This window comes from Thalassophryne amazonica, chromosome 21 (assembly GCF_902500255.1).
Source record: "Thalassophryne amazonica chromosome 21, fThaAma1.1, whole genome shotgun sequence".
NCBI lineage: Eukaryota > Metazoa > Chordata > Actinopteri > Batrachoidiformes > Batrachoididae > Thalassophryne > Thalassophryne amazonica.
In genome coordinates, this window is record NC_047123.1 from 22404457 (window position 1) to 22425559 (window position 21103).

Here is a 21103-nt window from a genome sequence, read left to right on the forward strand (position 1 = left end):
ATTAGTTTTATTATCAATTGTATGAAAATGAAAGGATTCCTACTAAATAGGTTATTGGAAGAGAGTTAGACAAAATTAAACAGGACATTTAGAATCTTTGAAACAGCAAATCAGTATAGTTTATTAAACTTGAACTCACAGCAAATATAAGTTTTTATTCAGCTTATAAATGTACTTAATGAAACATTGTACAAATTGTAGAAAAATATCATATTTTGTTCAGCTTATGTACTTACTGAAATGTTGTACAAATAGTGGGAAATGTGTTGGTTTTATCCAAAAAAACAGATTTTAACTAACATCTCCTTAGTGTTGTCAAGTTAAACTCAGTCGCAAGGAACACAGACAGCATGCCTTTCACAGTAAAAGTATTTGCTGGGATGCTAGCATTAAACATTTTATTGTGAAATGGTTTGTGCAACATGAACTATCTGATGTTGTTTAACTTTGCTACCAGTAACATCAGCGGGCCACGCCATCTTGGAAATATGAATGTTACAATGTTATTCAAAATAAAGGTTTCGAAATAAATGTTTTGAAAATTAATCCCCAAAATTTTCAAAATACAGGATGCACATCATTGTGCCATGTGCAAGCCATATCAAAAAGCTGAGGCCAATCTGGCAAACAGAGAGATACGCGAGCCACATTAACCACACACAAACATTTGTATATATATATATATATTTGTATATATATATATATATATATATATATATATATATATATATATATATATATATATATATATATATATATATATATATATATAAAAAACTCCTGTAACAGTGGAATGTGCCGTTTATTTCCAAACTGGATGCTGTGTTTTATCCGGGACGTCCTCTGACTAGCACAGGAATTGCGGAAGACGTGGACATCAGCACTTTTTCGGCACATTGAGACAGACGTGCGGAGGAATTCCGCGCGTCGCGGTGGAGCCGCATGGTGCAAAGCAACGCCGTGATGAAGCCTCACAGGACATGTTCTGGCATGTCCAGGCTCATCCACAATTTCTCGGTTAGTCACACGACTGAAAAGCCACCGACAGCCATCTGAAAGCCATCTCAAAGCCGTCCTGTGAGACCAACAGGTGGTGGTTTTGTGCCGCACCATGAGCGGCACGGTGGCGCATCCGTCCGCTTTTCTTTCCATGAAAAAAACTCCTGTAACAGTGGAATGTGCTGAAAAAGTACTGATGTCCACGTCTCCTGCCATTTTTGTGAAAGTCAGATGACGTCCCGGATCAACAAAGCCTTCACGTTGGAAATGATGTGGTTGTTTCAGCGGGGTTTCAGCCTGTCGATCGGCGCTCGGAGCGCGGCGCGCTCTCAGCAGCTGTGGGCGGTCTTTAAACCGGCTGGAGCACTCCTTAATCTGTGTAATCCCCATAAAATCGTCCCTCAAAGCCATTTGAATTTTCAGAATGGTTACCACCTGGAGGTCTCTCACAGTTTCTGGAAAAAAGTTGATGCAGCAAAGTTCCAAATCGTTCAGACATTTATTCGCAATAAAAATCCGATGAGAGGGGTGGACCACTGCTCACACAAAGCCTGCTCACAGGCGAATGACGCAACCGACAGGCGTGAAAAAACTCACGCATGCGCCCGAAGGTTCAAGCTTGGCTGATGCAATCACACGTGATTCAAATCCATATGGTTTTTGAAAAAAATAAAAAGGTCGGATACTTTTCTAACAGACCTTGTACATATATATATATATATATATAAATCCTTCACAGCTATTTTTGCATGCAACTGTGTAAAACGTCTGCAAACCTGAGCTTTAACTACACAGAATCTAGTGATTTAAGCTCCACTCTGTGCTTCTGTGTTTCTTTTTGTTCCTTCTGTGGTTTTAAGTCACCTCAGCTTTCTGTGTTCTGTGGTTCTGTGTCATTTCCAGTCGGTTTGTGACTCTGGCTAACAAGGACGTGAACCAGGCAGGCAGAACCAAACTGGACAGAGAACGGCTGAAATGCTGCATGAGAGAGTTGGTAAGTGTGCGGAGAAGAAAGAGACTGAATAGCACCAGAAATGTGCATGCTTTTGTAAGTAATCCAAGAATTCCCAGTAATGTGAAGGTTACGGTAGCTGACATTTCTGAAATACTTTCATATCACCTTATAAAACTCTTTGCATGCTCTTGTGGCACAAATCCATTTGTATTGTGATTGCAGCTTTATGAGGGAATGGAAAATGTTGTTCAGGATACTAGTAGCATTCAAAGCAGTGATTAAGCAGTCAGTAAAGAAAAGAGGGAAAGTGCTATGACAGTGCTTCTCTATGTACTCCTACACACCTCTGTTCAATGGGAAGGAGAGGTATTGCCAAAAAAAAGCAAGAAAACACTATAGCCATTAACAAGTGGGGCAGGTATCAGGCGTGTAGAAAAATGAAGTTGCTTGTTGGATTTTCCTGTCACGCAACCATATTTTTAAAACTAGCCAAAAAGCTGACACCATTATTTTTTTGTTTGGGTTTTTTTCCAACATTGTCTTGCATCTTGGCAACTCTGATGCTGATCATCATTGCCAGTTGAGGGTTATAAAACCCTCACATTATATAAAATCACCACTCCACAAAAGGCACGTCATGGCATCTTGTCCCTGTATTTAACCCCTGTGGGTCTTAAATCTTAAAATGTCTGCAGACAAGGTAATTTTTGGTTGTATTGGTGATATAAGATTGTGAGTCCTTTATTTGAGTACTATTGAATAAAGGTACAATGGTGCCAAAGGAAATCCTTCTTGTGATTTAATTGGTAAAAAATTCAAAAGGCACTACATCTTTAAAAAGGATTTGACATTATCTTTCAAACAGCTCAAAAACATGGTATTCAGATCTGTTCATTACTGTCAAAACATTATTTCAGACACAGATAAAGAGACGTGTCTAAACTCTGGCATGTATCAAGGCAGCGAGGAGAAGATTAGTTCTTACCCATTGTTGCCTGCTTTTTACAAATGTATTTCAGCTGCATTATCCCTTGTTGTTCTCCCGCAGGACAGCATGGCACAGCAGGCCAAGCAGATACGGACCCAGGTGAAGAAGAACACTGTCAGAGACAAGCTTAAGCTGGTGCAGAACTTTCTGCATAAACTCAGATTCCTTGCTGATGAGGTAGATTTAGTTTCTTTTACATAGTGGTTAGTTACTGTATCTTTAATGTCGTGCAGTATGTTTGATGTGTGTTAATACTTATATATATATGTATGTATGTATATATATCCTATATTTGACCTCACCTGGGTAATTCCAGAACCCACCTTCATATGTGTGCCAAGAATGGTGTAAATCACAGTGAAAAGCATAGAATTTGATGTTTGACCCTAATGATCTGACCCCCTAATGATGGACTTTTTTCAAATTTGCCTTGCTGGGCAATTCCAGAGCTCACCTCCAAATGTGTGTCATGTTTGTTAAGCAATTAAATACATTTTTTACCTTTAACCTCAATGACTGTTACCTCAATAACTGGTTGAACTCGCCTGTGAACTTTAAGAACCTACCTACATATGTGTGCCAAATTTGGGAGTGAAATATCAAAATTTTGACTTTTGACCCCAGTGACATTGACCTTGGCCAAAACAAACCCTTGAAAGGAAAGTCTGGAGTTGACTGTCATCCACGTAGCAAGTTTGGTAGAAATCAGTGAAAGGACGTGGGGAGACTCAGCACAGAAATAAAATTGCTATTGGCATCTACTTTTTATTGCTCATTAGAATCATGAATTTATTGTGAACTGCACAATAGAGAAGCTGCCGTTTCCACTTTGGAAAGAATTCATTTATAGTTGAATGATTGAAGTAAGTTATTTTGCTGTGCCCAGCCACAGCACAGCATCCCGGATGTCTTCGTTTGGATGATGACCAACAACAAGCGCATTGCCTACGCCAGGATTCCTTCAAAGGACATCTTGTTCTCCATTGTCGACGAGGAAACTGGCAAAGACTGCAGCAAAGTGAAAGCCGTTTTCCTCAAGGTACGCTCGTCACTCTTGCACTCTTCACTCTTGCAGTAGAGCATTTTTCTGATTTTCAACTTCATCCTGATGGTTTTCTGCCATCCCTTATCAGAGAAAAGAGAATTTACATGTTATTAAGTAGATACAGGGCGTTACTGTTTTCATTTTAAGATAAAACTATAAATACAGACTTTTTGTTTAATGGGTGTTTTCCATTCACTTTTGTCAGTGATGTTAACGGCATATTATTTCTGCCATGACGTGGGCAGCAAGCAGGGTGAACATGTATTTTGAACCCACTTATGTAAGGCGCATCTGAGTATCGGACTATTTAAATACATGCAATGAATCATGGCAACTCCCTGTTTGACCTCAACTTATGTTAGACCAGCACACACATGGGTGCCAATCTGAGCGTGATTTCATCTTGGTTTTTGCACGATGTGGGTGTTGGGAAAATCATTAGGCTTCCAGTGAAGGCAAGCACCGGTGTTGTGCACCACTTTGCATCAAGTTGAAGATAGCGGTTTTTAGGGAAATAACAGAATTTGTTGAATATGTCATGCATGTATACTGTTGATGTGACCACTTTGTATTCTGTAAGGTGAGCTGGAATAAATTCACAAACAAAATGCGGACTGCATATCTACATTGCAACAAAACTGCATATTTATGAATCTGGATGAAGTCATTGTTTTTCATCTTTTTTACTTTACAGAGAAATTATTTTTCAGTTAAATCTGTGTCATTTAACATAATATTTTCCTGACAGAGTCCTTTTTGGAAAAAAAAAACCTCCTTTCACTGTGTCCACAGCTCCCAGGTAAGAAGGGCTTTGGTCCTGCAGGCTGGACGGTGCAGGCTAAGTTGGAGCTGTATCTGTGGCTGGGCCTTAACAAGCAACGGAAGGACTTCCTCACCGGTCTCCCGAATGGATTTGAAGAGATCAAAGCGACTAAAATAGGCCCCGGACTTCACTCTGTGCCCCCAGTCAGCCTCGTCTACAACAGTAAGTGCACACGGGAAAATACACTGTAGCAGCTGAGATGAACCTTTACAAGTTGCAAAAAAATGTGTGTGTGTCGGTGTGTTTTAACAAAATATCACAAAATCTAATTGAGGAACATTCACCAAATTTTGGACATTAGTTACGTCTCATCCAAGGATAAACCCATGAACTTTTCAGATTCAAAAATTAAAGATTATGGTCACAGCCCAAGGTTATTTACACTCAACAAAAATATAAATGCAACACTTTTGGTTTTGCTCCCATTTTGTATGAGATGAACTCAAAGATCTAAAACTTTTTCCACATACACAATATCACCATTTCCCTCAAATATTGTTCACAAACCAGTCTAAATCTGTGATAGTGAGCACTTCTCCTTTGCTGAGATAATCCATCTCACGTCATGGGTGTGCCATATCAAGATGCTGATTAGACACCATGATTAGTGCACAGGTGTGCCTTAGACTGCCCACAATAAAAGGCCACTCTGAAAGGTGCAGTTTTATCACACAGCACAATGCCACAGATGTCGCAAGATTTGAGGGAGCGTGCAATTGGCATGCTGACAGCAGGAATGTCAACCAGAGCTGTTGCTCATGTATTGAATGTTCATTTCTCTACCATAAGCCGTCTCCAAGGTGTTTCAGAGAATTTGGCAGTACATCCAACCAGCCTCACAACCACAGACCACGTGTAACCACACCAGCCCAGGACCTCCACATCCAGCATGTTCACCTCCAAGATCGTCTGAGACCAGCCACTCGGACAGCTGCTGAAACAATCGGTTTGCATAACCAAAGAATTTCTGCACAAACTGTCAGAAACCATCTCAGGGAAGCTCATCTGCATGCTCGTCGTCCTCATCGGGGTCTCGACCTGACTCCAGTTCGTCGTCGTAACCGACTTGAGTGGGCAAATGCTCACATTCGCTGGCGTTTGGCACAGTTGGAGAGGTGTTCTCTTCACGGATGAATCCCGGTTCACACTGTTCAGGGCAGATGGCAGACAGCGTGTGTGGCGTCGTGTGGGTGAGCGGTTTTCTGATGTCAATGTTGTGGATCGAGTGGCCCATGGTGGCGGTGGGGTTATGGTATGAGCAGGCATCTGTTATGGACGAAGAACACAGGTGCATTTTATTGATGGCATTTTGAATGCACAGAGATACCGTGATGAGATCCTGAGGCCCATTGTTGTGCCATACATCCAAGAACATCACCTCATGTTGCAGCAGGATAATGCACGGCCCCATGTTGCAAGGATCTGTACACAATTCTTGGAAGCTGAAAATGTCCCAGTTCTTGCATGGCCGGCATACTCACCGGACATGTCACCCATTGAGCACGTTTGGGATGCTCGGGACCGGCGTATACGACAGTGTGTACCAGTTCCTGCCAATATCCAGCAACTTCGCACAGCCATTGAAGAGGAGTGGACCAACATTCCACAGGCCACAATTGACAACCTGATCAACTCTATGCGAAGGAGATGTGTTGCACTGCATGAGGCAAATGGTGGTCACACCAGATACTGACTGGTATCCCCCCCAATAAAACAAAACTGCACCTTTCAGAGTGGCCTTTTATTGTGGGCAGTCTAAGGCACACCTGTGCACTAATCATGGTGTCTAATCAGCATCTTGATATGGCACACCTGTGAGGTGGGATGGATTATCTCAGCAAAGGAGAAGTGCTCACTATCACAGATTTAGACTGGTTTGTGAACAATATTTGAGGGAAATGGTGATATTGTGTATGTGGAAAAAGTTTTAGATCTTTGAGTTCATCTCATACAAAATGGGAGCAAAACCAAAAGTGTTGCGTTTATATTTTTGCTGAGTATTGCCAAATGCAAATAGATTTTTGTTATATTTTGAAATTTTGTTTGACTTGGAACTCATGAGTAAGTGGTTAGACCAGTGGTTACTATTAGACGTGAATAGGAAGTCATATGCGGCCTTTCAAAATATACGATCACTTTTCACCTTGAGCGACCTTGAAAATTGCAATCAAGGTCACTTATGATTTGATTGTTTGCAGTGGTTAAACTATCACACATAGATAGGAAGTCATATGTAGATTTTCTAAATATGCCATTGCATTTGACCTTGAAGGTCAAAATCTAGGTCTCTCCAGGTTTGATTGTTCATATTGTCTAAACGGTGCCAGGTAGGCCCATAGTAACTAGAACACATGGACAGGAAGTCATATATGGGCAAACAGCTGAGTGTATCCTTGTCATTTGATTAGTGGGTTGTACAATTCATGTCATATGACATGAATTGTTCATTTGCCATTATATTTCATTTACCGTGCAATAGTTCTTTTTTTTTGCATGCAAAAAGGAGAAATGTTAGCTGTTATATAAAACAAATAATGAATGTTTTTTCATTCTTTCAATGGAACGAATATTTAATTCGGTCAAAGATGGAATGTTCTATTCAATGAGGCGAGCCAAGTTGAATGGAACATTCCTGGTACGTTCCTCATGAAATATTTGTACCATTGAACTTAAACATTCATTTTATGTATAATAGGCAACCTTTAATTTCACCATGAAAATATTCAAGGTCAGACCCAGGTTACTGTAATGAAGTGTAATGTACTTCCCCGCTAATGCAGTAACCCTGTGTATAATATATAATATTTCTTCAATCTGATTCTTCTCGATTGACTGTTTTTCATTTGGGTGTCGAACAGTGAAACAGGTCTTCCAGCTGAGGGTGCACATGTACCAGGCCCGCAGTCTCTTCGCGGCTGACAGCAGTGGGCTGTCCGACCCGTTTGCAAGGGTTTTCTTCTCCACCCACAGTCAGGTGACTGAGGTAAGAACAGGAATATCATATATGCCATAATGTACATGACGGGGAGAAAGAAATATACAGACACGTGATGTGCATGTTGCTCAGGTCCTGAGTGAGACTCTGTGCCCTACGTGGGATCAGCTGCTGGTCTTTGACAATGTGGAGCTGTTTGGGGAGGCCTGTGAGCTGAGAGACGACCCTCCAATCATCGTGGTTGAAATCTACGACCAGGACACTGTGGTAGGATCCGAGTCTACATGAATGAATAGAGCTAAATGAATGAAATGAAAGAGTTTACACTCATTCATCCCTTGTGTTCTGATTGTCTGTTTATCTTGTTTTCACCCGTCCACCTTGCTCTGGCCTTGCTTGTGCTTTCCTGGCCAAAGAGTGTGAAAGCATCAATAGTTCCAATCGATGCATTTAACTCCTTTGCACTCTCAGAGCCTTGTTTTACACCCGGTGCAGAGCAGTCGAAGTGACAGTAGTAGTTCTGTCAATTTCCGGCAGAGTGCCCACGTTCTTTAATTGGCAAAAATACTTGGTGGTGTGTCATGCTACAATGCAATAGTCAGATATGCCTTACAAAAGCGTGTTTATGAGGTCCGCACGCTCTGCTTGTACACACAGGGATGCAGATTTGCGCTCATCATCATTGCTCATCAAACATTTGTGATTTGTGAAGCTTTGGGGCGACTTATATTGTGATTAGGCATTATATAAATAAATGTAATTGAATAGAAACTACAACAAATCATTTGAAAGCAAAAATTACCAATAAAACTATTGAGAAAATAGAAAACATTAATAAATGGACTGCATTTATATTGTACTTTTCCATCTGCAGAGCACTTTACAATAATGCCTCACATTCACCCCGATGTCAGGGTGCGCTCACTACACACCGGGAGTAACTAGAGAATGAAGAAACTTGCACAAGGGCCCTTAGTGATTTTCAGGTCAGGCTGGGATTTGAACCAAGGATCCTCTGGTCTCAACCCCAACAGCTTAACCACCAGACCATCACCTTCCCTATTTTTAATAACTTGGTCATTAATAACTGTATGTTAAAGATGAATAAGACTAAAATCTCACTCAACAGAAATACTGCAGCACCGACTTCTTTCATAGACTGATTGTACAAGTTAGAAAACAGCACGTCATATTTTCTCAGATATTTGAAAGAAAATGCTCAGAAAAGAGAAACACAGAATCACAGTAGCTAGCAAAGAGTGTTAGCGGGACCCTTGACTTGGCACACTCAAAGCAATTGCACCTTTAATTATTATGAATTTTATTTTTTAAATGACTTAAATGGACGAGTTGCATAAAAAATTCACAGCTCATATATTTGATTTGAACATGGAAACTAGCTATACAGACCAAAACCTTTTTCCTCCAAAATTATATGCACCTTGGCGTATGAGTCCTGTCAATTTTATGAAGATCACTGCTTGTCATGTGCACCTTTTCTAATGTATAACACTCGTCTATGAGGCATGATTATGTTTGTATTAATCTCCCACTTATTTAAACTTCTGTTATTCCCAATCCACATTAATCCACACTGACACCTGCACATGCCAACCTGCACCCCGCCCCCCATCCCACCTGTGTCTAATGCCCCTCCCTTCTCCCCTATGATTGTCTTCACTACCTGGTGTCATAACATGGCGTTCAGGGCAAAGCCGAGTTCATAGGTCGGACGTTTGCCAAGCCCACCATCAAGATGTGTGAAGAACCCTACGGCCCACCGAGGTTTCCGCCGCAGCTGGAGTACTACCAGATTTACAGAGGGAACTGCACCGCCGGGGAACTGCTGGCTGCCTTTGAGCTGCTGCAGGTGAGCACTGTGCACGACCGCCTTATGGAAAGATTGCATGAATTTCAAAAGCAAAGAGAAACCAGTTGGATGCACAACAGGGATTTTAATGCATGAAATACTGAAGCACACAATCCACAAATGGTTCTTTTATTTCTTTCTACCTGGGCTTCTGTGTTTATTTGCCTTCATTTAAAACTCATATCTTTTCCTGCTTTGCCATTTTTTTTAAATCCAGCCTGGCACCACAATCATGACATTTTCAGACTAGTGATTTATTGACCACACATTCCCCATTCGCCTTTCCTCCGTGAAATATTCATTTTCTCTTTCCCCCTTTCCACACAACCTCTTTCCTCTTCATCCTCTAAGATATTCATTGTTGATGTTCTTCTACCTTGAAATATCAATTTCCTCCCCTCCTCTCTTTCTCCCCATCTCTCCCTCGCGCCTCCCCTTGCTGCCTCTGCAGACACCTTTCAATGTGGAAGAGATGAGGCTAGCTCTGATTGCTGTTCATAACTTTGCAGTTCCTCAAATAAAGGTGCTCTTACTCTTTCCTTTATTTTGTGAACTCTTTCGTTGCACCATCATCGATGTTTGTAATGTGGTCCCTTGATTTTTTTTTTTCTTCAGCCAACTTTGCATTTTTCAAAGACACCATTACAAACAAAGAACATAACATCACCACACAGACATCTCCTATCACCCAGAAATAGCTATGACAAAGATTTAGTTTTTCTTCCTGAACTAGATTGGTCAAGGTGGGACGGCTGACCTACCTGCTATCGAAGGGCCAACCGACTGTGAGCATGGACCCATCATTCCTGTGCCCTTAGGAATCCGCCCGGTGCTGAGTCGCTACCGCATTGAGGTGAGATTTGAGCCACTTCTTCTACACTCCAGATTACACCTTTCCTTGATTCTACTATTTTGTGGTTCAGGTTTTGTTTTGGGGCTTAAGGGACCTGAAGAGGATTAACCTGGCGCAGGTGGATCGGCCTCGTGTGGACATAGAATGTGCCGGGAAAGGTGTGCAATCTGCCCTTATCCAGAACTATAAGAAGAACCCCAACTTTAGCACCCTGGTCAAGTGGTTTGAGGTGGTAAGTACAACTGTTAGCTTGAAATCAGGGCATGAGGGATGAAATACAACTCATTAATGGTGTGGAGTTGATGTTGGTCTCATTTAAATCTGAAAATGGTCTAATTGCAGCCATGTGCAGTCAAGAATGTGGGGGTATTGTTTTAGGTGTCAACAAAATAGTGCAAGAGCTTGGATGTGATTTGGGCCAAACCTGGTGATTGAGGGTCATGAATAATGTGATTTTTAGAAAAATCTACGAAAAATTAAGTCATAAACCAAGGCTAGCTTGGGCATCATAGAGTAGCTAGTCCAAGGAACTGGTTCAAGATAAACCTAAGGTGACTGTTAAATCCCAATATGATGTCACCTTCATATTGGACACATGATCTTTGACCTTGGGTGACACTGAACGTATTCCAGATCATTTTTGGAAGAAATGGATGTCATGTTCCCTTGATGGAAAGGATCGTCCACACTGTTGTCAGCGAAAAGTCAAAGCAAAATCCAGGGTCTGTGATGGTATGGCGTTGTCAGATTCCTTGGCAAAGTTAAGTTTCACTTCTGTGATGGCAGAAAAATAGAATGAGGTTTTAAATCCATTTCTGCTGCCTTCAAAACAACATCTTTTCCAGGGACATCCATGCTTTTTTTTTTTCAGAAAAACAGTGCAAAACCACATTCTGCACACATTACAAAGGCATGGCTGTAGAAGAGGAGCATACGGATACTGGACCAGCCTGTTCCCAAAAGAGAATGTGTGGGGAATTTTAAAATAAACTAGAAGCACTCAGAGAGTGCAAACCTCCGCCAAGGCCATGGGGTCACTGGCGCCATAACATCTACACGCCGTGGAATCATTGAACCTAAAAAAGTCTAACAATGATGTTTGCTCAGTAGTAAAAAAAGTTTCATCTGCTGTGACTGGATAGCATGTATCCTTAGCGCTTGGCATCACAGTTTATTGCAACTTGCACCTTTCCCAGAAGCTATTGTCATCTGAGCACTGCTCCGATGACACAAATAAGACACAAAATTCAATTTATTATTCAACTAAACTGCAAATATATGAATTTTTGAACATTTATGAAACACTTCTCTAAACAACGCCATAGGGTCACTGACCCTAAAGAGATTCCCTCCTTGTGGTGATCTATTTCTTTTTGTCTCTTTCTCTAAAATTGTATATAATAATCATTATATTATTAATATATGAACAAAAATAAATTTAAGAAATATTACAATTTGAAAACAAATGCACCCGAACGTGATGACAGCTGCAACTGCTTAATGCTAACTTTTAACATTGAAAATGCCATAGACATGCTAACGCGTTAGCATCAGGATCCAGATCACCACTAAAATTTAATCACTTGTTCCTCTTGTCATTTCCAACCACTCCACAAAATTTCATCAAAAACCGAAAGCATAACCTCCATGGCGGAGGTAAAAATAATGCAAAAACGACAACCTGGTACTGTTGCACACCTTAAAAGACATGTTTGCACTAAGAATGAAACAAAAACCCACCTGAATCTCTTCATCACTTGTATCCTCAATGCCAATACATCTTTTAGGGGTTGTGAAAAAGAATGGCAACATTACAAAGTGGTTAATGTTTTTTTTGGGGGGGGGGGGGGGGGATACAGGCCTGAAATACAGGAAGAAACATATATTAAAAAAATTAATTAAGCCCACCACACAAAACAAACAAAACTTGGTTTCATGCAGTCTGCAATGAGACAGAAGTCAAAATAAATGTAAGAAATGCTGAATTTTCTATACCGTTCAAACATTTTCCTGATTTTGTTGAATAGCTTGGTGTTGACTTCATCTCCTATGTTATTTAACCTACACTTTGTCTTTATTTGGGCTTCAGGACCTGCCAGAAAATGAGCTGCTTCACCCTCCTCTTAACATTCGGGTGGTGGACTGCCGGGCATTTGGCCGCTACATCCTGGTGGGTTCCCACGCAGTCACCAGCCTGAGGCGCTTCATCTACACCTCTCCAGACAAGACCTCCAACCACTGGACCACAGCAGGTAGAAATATTTACAGTGCAGCCTAGAAACTGTGACGCTTTGTTTAAGTGGTCAAGAGTTGTCAGGTGAAAGATTTGACATTTAAATAATGTAACGTTTTCCTTGATCGTGATAGTTTGTAGAATTACACCAAGAAGACTTTTTTGATTTGCACAACATGCATATACAGATTAATTCAACTGAAGAAAGAAATGTGAAAAAGGGGATCAGGAACCACTGGTTGTGTGGTCACTTTTTTTATCAAATGAATTTCATGATGCGTATTTATCTCAGGTCTATTGGAACAATTTGTCAGAAAGTGACGCTCTTCATCATCGAAACTGGGAAAAACAATTCACCTTCATCTTAGATCTCATAAGCGCTGAGATTGAAGAACTCAAGGGCACTAAATTCCTGTTGGATCCAAATCCAAATGATTTTTTTTCCTCAAAATGATCCCAGATTAAAGGACCACTCTGTAAATCAGTATATTTATTTTCACATGTTTAAGACATTCACCAGGCAGTATGGTGACTAAGGGGTTTGCACTGCTGCCTCACAGCAAGAAGGTCATGGGTTTGGTTCCCACCTGTGGTCTTTCTGTGTGGAATTTGCACGTTCTCCCCGTGTTTGCGTGGCTTCCTCTCACATCCAAAGACATGCATCTTAGGTGAATTGGAGACTTTAAATTGTCCGTAGGTGTGTGTGCAGGTGTGAATGTGTTTGTCTATATGTGGCCGTATGACAGACTGGCGTCCTGTCCAGGGCGTGCCCCGCCTCTCCCCCTAAGACTGCTGGGATAGGCTCCAGTTCCCCCTCTTGTGACTCTTAATTGGAGCAAGCAGGTATAGAAAATGGATGGATGGATGGAAGACATTCACCTAAAAAAAAAAGTAAAGAATCACAACTCGCAACTTATGGTGCCACATACTGAATAAGGGGAACAGCTTGTGTATGTTGGGAATAATTTGATTTTACACCAAATTCAAAATGCTGTCAGCATCCATAAATTTATTTGAGACCTAACAGGTTGTCCACTGTGGGAAAAATTTCCCTGCCAGTTATTTCAGTTTTAGTATTGATCCACATGTTGGATTATTGTTTAATTTTATACGTTGAAGTGTTTCCACATGCAGCAACATTGTGTTAATTATTATTATTTTGTTGTTGTTGTTTAGGTCAGTCATATTTTTCTCTATCCATTCTCAATTTCCTCTTATTCTAAATAAGACCTGTGGATCCTCACCAGTCACTGGAAGAATAATATTTGCAAATGATTTTAGAGGTTGTTCCAATCATATCTTAAACATATCGGATTCGATCAAAGCATTTGATCGCCTTTATGATGCACATCTCACCCCAATTCTTCTGCGGTCTGTTTGGTAAGAGAAGGCAATTTACAAGGTTGCTGGACAGCTGAGACAGGCTCATTCTGACACCGGCAGCTCACAGTGAGATCAACAATTTGAATACTGCACGGAAATGTACAAAATACAAAAATCTACACAGAAACTACAAGGAGTGAAGTGAATTATGAAATGTGACATGATCATGGTCAGTTTGAAGCAGAAAATGAAACAGAAAATGTCTACAGCAAGTGGAAGGTTTTGCAAAGTGCCACGATGGTAGAGGTGAGCTAGAGGCGAACAGCTCCAGTGATTCATCGCTTAAATGGGTTAGGGGTATCGTTTAATTTTTCTGAAATTAATACCCTCAGATATTTGAACAGTATTTATGGTTCCAGACCTCGGCTTTGTGCACTACCCAGTAACAGAATTCCAATAATGGCCCAATTTGAATTCTAGAATATTTCATTTGCCTCCTGTATGGAACACTGTTATCTAATCTACCTTACTTTTACTACTTTACTCCATTCTGTGCTTCTGTAGGACTTATCGGTGTCACAAACCATGATGGTGGTTCAGGAGGTTTTGGTAAAGGACCCCAGTGCAAATAAGGGAGACAGTAACAGAGGATTTGTGTCTGCTGAGTGCAGACACAAACATTCTTGCTACGAGGGAATCTGCTCTATTATGCAGCTGGTAATAAAAGGCAAACATTCATCATCCAGAGAACTGTGGAGCCTTTGGAGCAAAAATAGGTTATTAATAACAGTTCCCATAAACAGTCCCTTTACAGCAAACAGGTGTCATCCAGGGAATTTAGGAGTGTTTGTCAAAGAACAGCTTATTAATTGCAGTTCACAAAAACAACCCCTTTAACACGGGCTGGGCACATGAATAATCAAACAGAAATACAGGCATTGTAATGTGAAAGCATTAACATTCAAATGAGGTGAATCCAAAAAGTTCTAGTTCTGACTGGAAATTCACTGGAAATAAGCAACAAAGCATGAGGAAGGACAGACAGGACGTGGAGAACAAATGTTCAAGAGTGAAAGAATAACATGAGTGATGAAAGCGTTGAATCCAAAAGAAAAACCACGTGGCTGATCCACAAGTAAGAATGCACAGGGGTGTGTACTACCATCTTCTCTTCCTTCTTATCTCATCTTACCCATAGACATGAAAATTTGTCATTCACTCAACCAATCAGTAATGAGTAGCTTGGACCACCATCTTGTTCAAGGAATTGAATGATGAACATGTAGTTATTTAAAGAGAAGCCCTGGATTGTATTTGTTGGAATGAGTTTTCACCGAAAAATGTCAACACACCGGAAAACTGTGGAAACTCCTGATGTCATATAGTGGACGAAAATGTCGCAGAAATGTGTTTGATGTCTGCTTGAATCTTTTTTTTTTTTTTTTTTTTAATCTTTATAGTCATACCACACATTTAACTAAAATTATGTCCAGGGGGAGTTGCAGACTCTCATCTGATTCACCCTACGGTATTCTGAGATATGCACAGGCACCAATGGACCTCAGGGCCTATCATCATCATCATCATCATCAACATCATCATCATCATCAACATCATCATCATCATCAACATCATCATCATCGTCGTCATACCTTTTCACATCACAATGCACATTTAGTTTACTCTCCTCCACACATTGTGTCGTGGAGGAGAGTAAACTCATCGTTAACGGGTGTAGACTGAACGTGAGAGGAGCGCCAGTGCGTGCAGTTGCGCAAAGAGAATTTTAAAATGTTCAAAAAATCTTTCACGCATAAATGTCGTGCAACAAACGTGAAGTGGTAGTGAACGTTGCGCAATCTACTTGCCAACACTATGTGCAGCTCATCAAGTCGAGTAAAGAAGAAGTGAACAGTGCGAGTGCTTGCGTTAGCACACCGCATCAGAGCGCAGCTCGTCTGAATGATTATAAGGAGATGTTAAATCTATCACAAACATACCTTTACAGCTGCACACAAGAAGGAAAGAACATGCAACTGTTTTACCAAGCCATGACAATATAAACATGACAAATAATTACGTTTTTAGATGGATCCAAATACTTTCTCCAAGGAGCTGGAGCGCTCTTCTGTGATTCTGTGATTCCACACGCACACAGCGCGTGGCAGCTGGTGGAACATAGCACGGCATCCAGCTGGGAACACAGCAGGTGGGATCGTCACAGTGATGTGCATGCAAGTGCGCGGATCAAAGTCGTGCCAGGGCACCTTAAGGCTGCAACTCTCTAACTTCAGCCCAGCTGGTCCACCTGTCCTGTCTCACCTCAGTGCCTGTATAGGACTTCATCTGACATCTATCATCACATCTCCCCACATAGTATCTATTGGCAGAAACTTAACGTTAAATGACTCAGATCTGGATCATTTGCAAAAAGAAATGCGTATCACAAATTACAAATGTTATTCTCCCAGGTCTGGTCCAGGTCTACTGCAGCAAGCTCTTAAACTGGTCTTGTTTTTCTGCTTGCTTGTGCCTTTTACCGCTACTCCTGCCTACGGCCTACTTTCCTTTTCCCCTTTCTCACGCACGTGTCCTTGATTGTCCTACACTCTTGTAATGCCGGGTGTTCCCGTCGCTTGCTGTCTCTGTCTCACTCCAGCTAAGCTAATGAATGGCTACATGGTCCTTACCAATGGGGGCTCCCAGTCTTGCTCCTCACCCAGCCTTTCCTCCCGCACCCTCTCTTGCTCCGCAGGTGAAATCATCGTCAACATGGACGCAGAGCCTTCGGTCCGAAAACTGGACACGATTGTCAAATTAGACGCTGTAAGCTTTTCGACAAAATCGCCACGCATAGAAAAATCATTGCCTGTTCATTTCTATAGCACAGAGTGTTTGTATATACATGAAGTCTTTGTATGTGCCGCTGTTACCGCCATCCATTGTGTTTATTAACCCTTGTGCTGTTATATGTAGACGTCTGACGCCGTTGTAAAAGTTGACGTGGTAAGTATCTACCCTATAGAAAAGTGGCAATGGTTATACAAGCTGCAATTACATCTAAATACGTCAAAGGAAGCCACTTTTATGACGGCTCCTGTGCTGTTTTAACAGAACGAGGAGGAGAATGACAAAGAGAAGAAAAAGAAGAAGAAGAAAAAGAAGGGAGGTATGGAAGAAGAAGACGAGACGGACGAGAGCGTGCTGGACTGGTGGTCCAAGTATTTTGCTTCAATAGAAACGCTGAAGGAGGTTTGTTGTTGTGTTCCGACTCATTGTGTGAAGTTGATGTGGCTGACCTTTAAGTCACTGGTCAATGAAATGCTTTTGTGGGTTTTCCAGACTCTCCGAGCCCAGGAGGCAGCTCAGGCCAAGGCGGAGGAGAGGGAGGACTTGGAGATTGCAGCAGAGTCAGGAGGTACTTCAGCCGTTCTTCTGCAGAATTCAACGTTATCCTGACTGGTGTCATCTTGTGCTCTACGGCTGTGTGTTGGTCTTTTGTGTTGTATATCACCCACATTAAAAGAAAACTGGAGGTTTTAAGGACTTTAGACACAGTATATGTTCTACTTCATCTCTCCATGACAAGTCCTTCATGTCCATCAGCATCAGACCCATGAAAGTTGGCCGATACACAAACCCTTTTGTTAAATCATTTTTAAACGAAATGACATTTGTGTAAATATCAATGTCTTATTAACATAAAACTGCAAACACATTTGTAGAATTAACTGCACATTTCCCATGGATCCCTACATTTTCTGTTGTCAAAGGTCTAGCTGAGCCTAATTTTTCATCACACTGTATCCCCTAAGTGATTTGTCCCGCTGAGAGCCGTCTGACTCAACACATGCATTAAAGATGACAGATTTCTTAATAACTGTCTTATTTGGTTCCAGCAATTGCACCAAGATTTTGCAATTAAGTAAACAAAGATTAATTCTTGATATTTTACACTGGTCTACAGCTAAAATGATTCTGAAATAAAGATAGTCAAACTTTATGAATTTTGGGCCACGAAGAATGAATGAAAATGTTGTTTGAAATTGTTGATTGGCTACAGTTTTAAGAAATGCTTCTACTGTGCTGCTAAGGATTAATATATAACCCTTTTGCTGGTTTTTAAAGAGTTACAAAAAGAGAACAGGTGAAAAATTATACAAACAGAGAAACATAAAAAGACCTATGTTGATGATATTCCATGAAAACTCTACTGTTATAACAATATAATTATGTAGAGGCACAATGTAAAGCCTTGTATATCTTGGAAACAGTAGCCAATTAGCCGTTGTTGTTGTTGTTGTTATATTTGAATTCAACACGCCAAAGTCCATAATAAATAGCAATTTTATTTCTGAAGCAGACAACTTTTAAATATTTGTATACCAGTGTTATTGCACCCATGCTCGGCAGCAGAGGAGTTGTTTGTGGTCAGTTACAAAGGATATTTCAGTGAATTAGTTGAAGATATACCACTATAAAATACAGACATGATGTCATATAGTCAAGTCCATAAATATTTGGATAGTGACAATGTTCATACTTTTGCCTCTGTACTCCAATAAAATAGAGTTGAATGATACAATCAATACATGCTTATAATGTAGACTTTCAGCTTTGATTCAAGTGATTGATCAACGCAGTCCCTCGATTTTCAGAGCCCATATGTTAGCTCATAACTTTTGCAGCCAGTTTTCTTTAGCCAAGTCAGATGATGGATACATGAATAATTCTGTCACTGAATGTATCTTGGATTTCATTTCCACCAATATATGTTGTGGTACTGTACGGTAAATCTGTCTGAGTAGGCTGTGCAAGAAGGAGACTACTGAGGGAAGCCACCAAGACGAGTTAGAGGTGCCTGTGTCTGTGATTGGAGAAACTGTGCATATTTGGCATGCAAATTCACATCATGGCCAGAAAACCTCTCACCTCTATGTTGTTCTTTGAATAGTAATGCACCAGATTCCAGCACATTCCAGCTTTTATAGGGAATGACAGAAGATAATCTGATTGGTAAAGTTTATGTTATGCCCACAAGTCACTCATGACTAATAAGGCAACAAAGTTTCAGTGACAAATTACGTTTCACACCGTTAATGCGCTGTAACCATAACTCTTTGTTTTAATAGAAATGGAAATGTAGTTTACTCGAAATATTGAAAAATAAAGATAAAAGAAAGATTACTGCAGTTTCTAGTGTAGTTGAATGTCTGACTCTAATATTAAATCAATATATAAGCATGTAGGTGTTACGTCAAAATGTCCTAGGGCTGAAATGTCCATGCCCAGAACATCCAAAACCAGAATGTCCTATGTAGCTCATGCTCTAAAATGTGACTGTGGGGAAAACTCTCACCTTAACAAGCAGACCTGTCAACTTTCATGCTGAGTGCCCAACCCCGCTGTCTGCTTCATAACATCAGTCCTACTTTGTTCATATCCGCCTCCACTCACCCTTTCAATCAGATTTCAAACCTGATGAAATTTTCACAAAAGGCTCCAAGATGAAGGAAAAGATCAAAGAAAAGAAGAACACCAAGGACAAGAAGAAGGGTCACCCTGGAGACGACGCTGACAAACGACACGTTAAATCAAAAGTGGATGAGTTGATGGTAATTACTAATGATTGATGCAGTCGTGCTCAAATAATAATGCGCGAATGTATAGTTATAGGTGATATGTTTATCCACCTACATAGGTGTACAACAAAGAGCTGGAGAGTGAATACGGCAACTTTGAAGACTGGCTTCATACTTTTAACCTATACAGAGGGAAGGCGGGAGATGATGAAGAACACGCGCTGGATGACGACAGAATTGTGGGCAGATTCAAGGTGTGATGATTCTACAAATGTTTATCTATCTCCACTTTACATTTCCAGTTTGAGACATCATGGGCAGCTGTTATATTAAAGGGTGTTCTAAAATCAGATCAGTATAATTTGCAGTCAGTTGTTAAACCTTTTTGTAAATACTCATGTAAAATTTAGCTTTTGCAAGTGCTCGCTAGCAAGAAAACCTTCGTTAGTAGCAACGATTGGTTTTATGTGCTATCTGTATCATGTTGCTGTCTGAGAAATTTGTCTGTTAAGCCTATTTGTGGGCAAGAAATGCATTCTGGTTTGAGTGCCTTCCCTCGCATCTTAGAAATACATGTTTAAAAATTGATTTGTCTTATATTCAGGGTTAAAATTTTACATGTCAATACGTCCACAACAGTGGGTGGGGCCAAGTACCTGTGACACAAATGTGACCCCCCCTTTAACATTCTGTGGAAACAGTTGGACAGAGTATATATGTTGCTGGCTGTATTTTTATACCATAATAAGCTAGGTGTTAGCTGTTTGTTAACATCATAGGAATAAAACTCACTCGCACCATTTTTGATAAATCATTCCACAGGCCCATGGCACTGCATTTCTACCAGAAAAATAAAAGCAATATAAACACAGGACTCATGTAAGTGAGGATAAATTATGATGCAAACTGTAAGCTCATAATGATAAATGCAAGCAACTATCAAGCAGCCATGAAATAACATTGTGACAGCTTGTAATGTTCAAAGGTGGTACAGCAACTTGCAAGAGACTGACAGATGCAAATGCAAATAAACATGACGGGAATGCATGTAAAATGTGTTTGGTCTTCAGAAAGTCTTTCCAAAAATGTCTTGACAGGGGAAGGTCATTAAATTCAGAGCATGGCGGTTTGTTTGCCAAAGTATTGAAATCAATCATCATTACTGTATAATCATTTCATAGACATGTCTTTATAATTCAAATACGACTCGGCATTAGCATTCCAGTGAATAAGATGAGTAATTTTGTTTTGTTTATTTTCATCCAGGGTTCTTTATGTATGTACAAGCTGCCTCTGTCTGAAGAACTCACGAGAGACGCTGGATTTGATCCTAATATGGGAATGTTTCAGAGCATCCCACATAATGATCCAATCAACATCCTGGTTCGAGTCTACGTGGTCAGGGTCAGTCAGCTCCTTTATACATACTTTTCACCTATTTTATGTGCCACATTTTGGTAATAAATGGAAAAAACCTTCATTTGTCCTTTTTTAAAA

General features: G+C 40.5%; 1 protein-coding gene across 12 annotated transcripts in view; it reads left to right on the forward strand.

The window, feature by feature from the left end:
- The window catches only part of otofa (otoferlin a), a 243711-nt gene that overhangs the window by 210563 nt on the left and 12045 nt on the right, over positions 1 to 21103 (forward strand). For 4 of the 12 annotated variants that reach the window (XM_034161625.1, XM_034161617.1, XM_034161616.1 and 1 more), the window contains 17 exons: positions 1903 to 1993; positions 3003 to 3119; positions 3829 to 3981; positions 4780 to 4972; positions 7669 to 7793; positions 7878 to 8012; positions 9454 to 9615; positions 10349 to 10468; positions 10539 to 10700; positions 12558 to 12720; positions 16684 to 16850; positions 17001 to 17030; positions 17139 to 17276; positions 17367 to 17442; positions 19494 to 19639; positions 19726 to 19860; positions 20873 to 21010. In XM_034161625.1, coding sequence (XP_034017516.1) covers positions 1903 to 1993; positions 3003 to 3119; positions 3829 to 3981; positions 4780 to 4972; positions 7669 to 7793; positions 7878 to 8012; positions 9454 to 9615; positions 10349 to 10468; positions 10539 to 10700; positions 12558 to 12720; positions 16684 to 16850; positions 17001 to 17030; positions 17139 to 17276; positions 17367 to 17442; positions 19494 to 19639; positions 19726 to 19860; positions 20873 to 21010 — 2251 coding nt within the window. Of the gene's footprint in view, positions 1 to 1902; positions 1994 to 3002; positions 3120 to 3828; positions 3982 to 4779; positions 4973 to 7668; positions 7794 to 7877; positions 8013 to 9453; positions 9616 to 10066; positions 10139 to 10348; positions 10469 to 10538; positions 10701 to 12557; positions 12721 to 16683; positions 16851 to 17000; positions 17031 to 17138; positions 17277 to 17366; positions 17443 to 19493; positions 19640 to 19725; positions 19861 to 20872; positions 21011 to 21103 lie in introns of all 12 variants that reach the window. The other 8 variants (XM_034161614.1, XM_034161615.1, XM_034161623.1 and 5 more) reach the window with 6 other exon arrangements.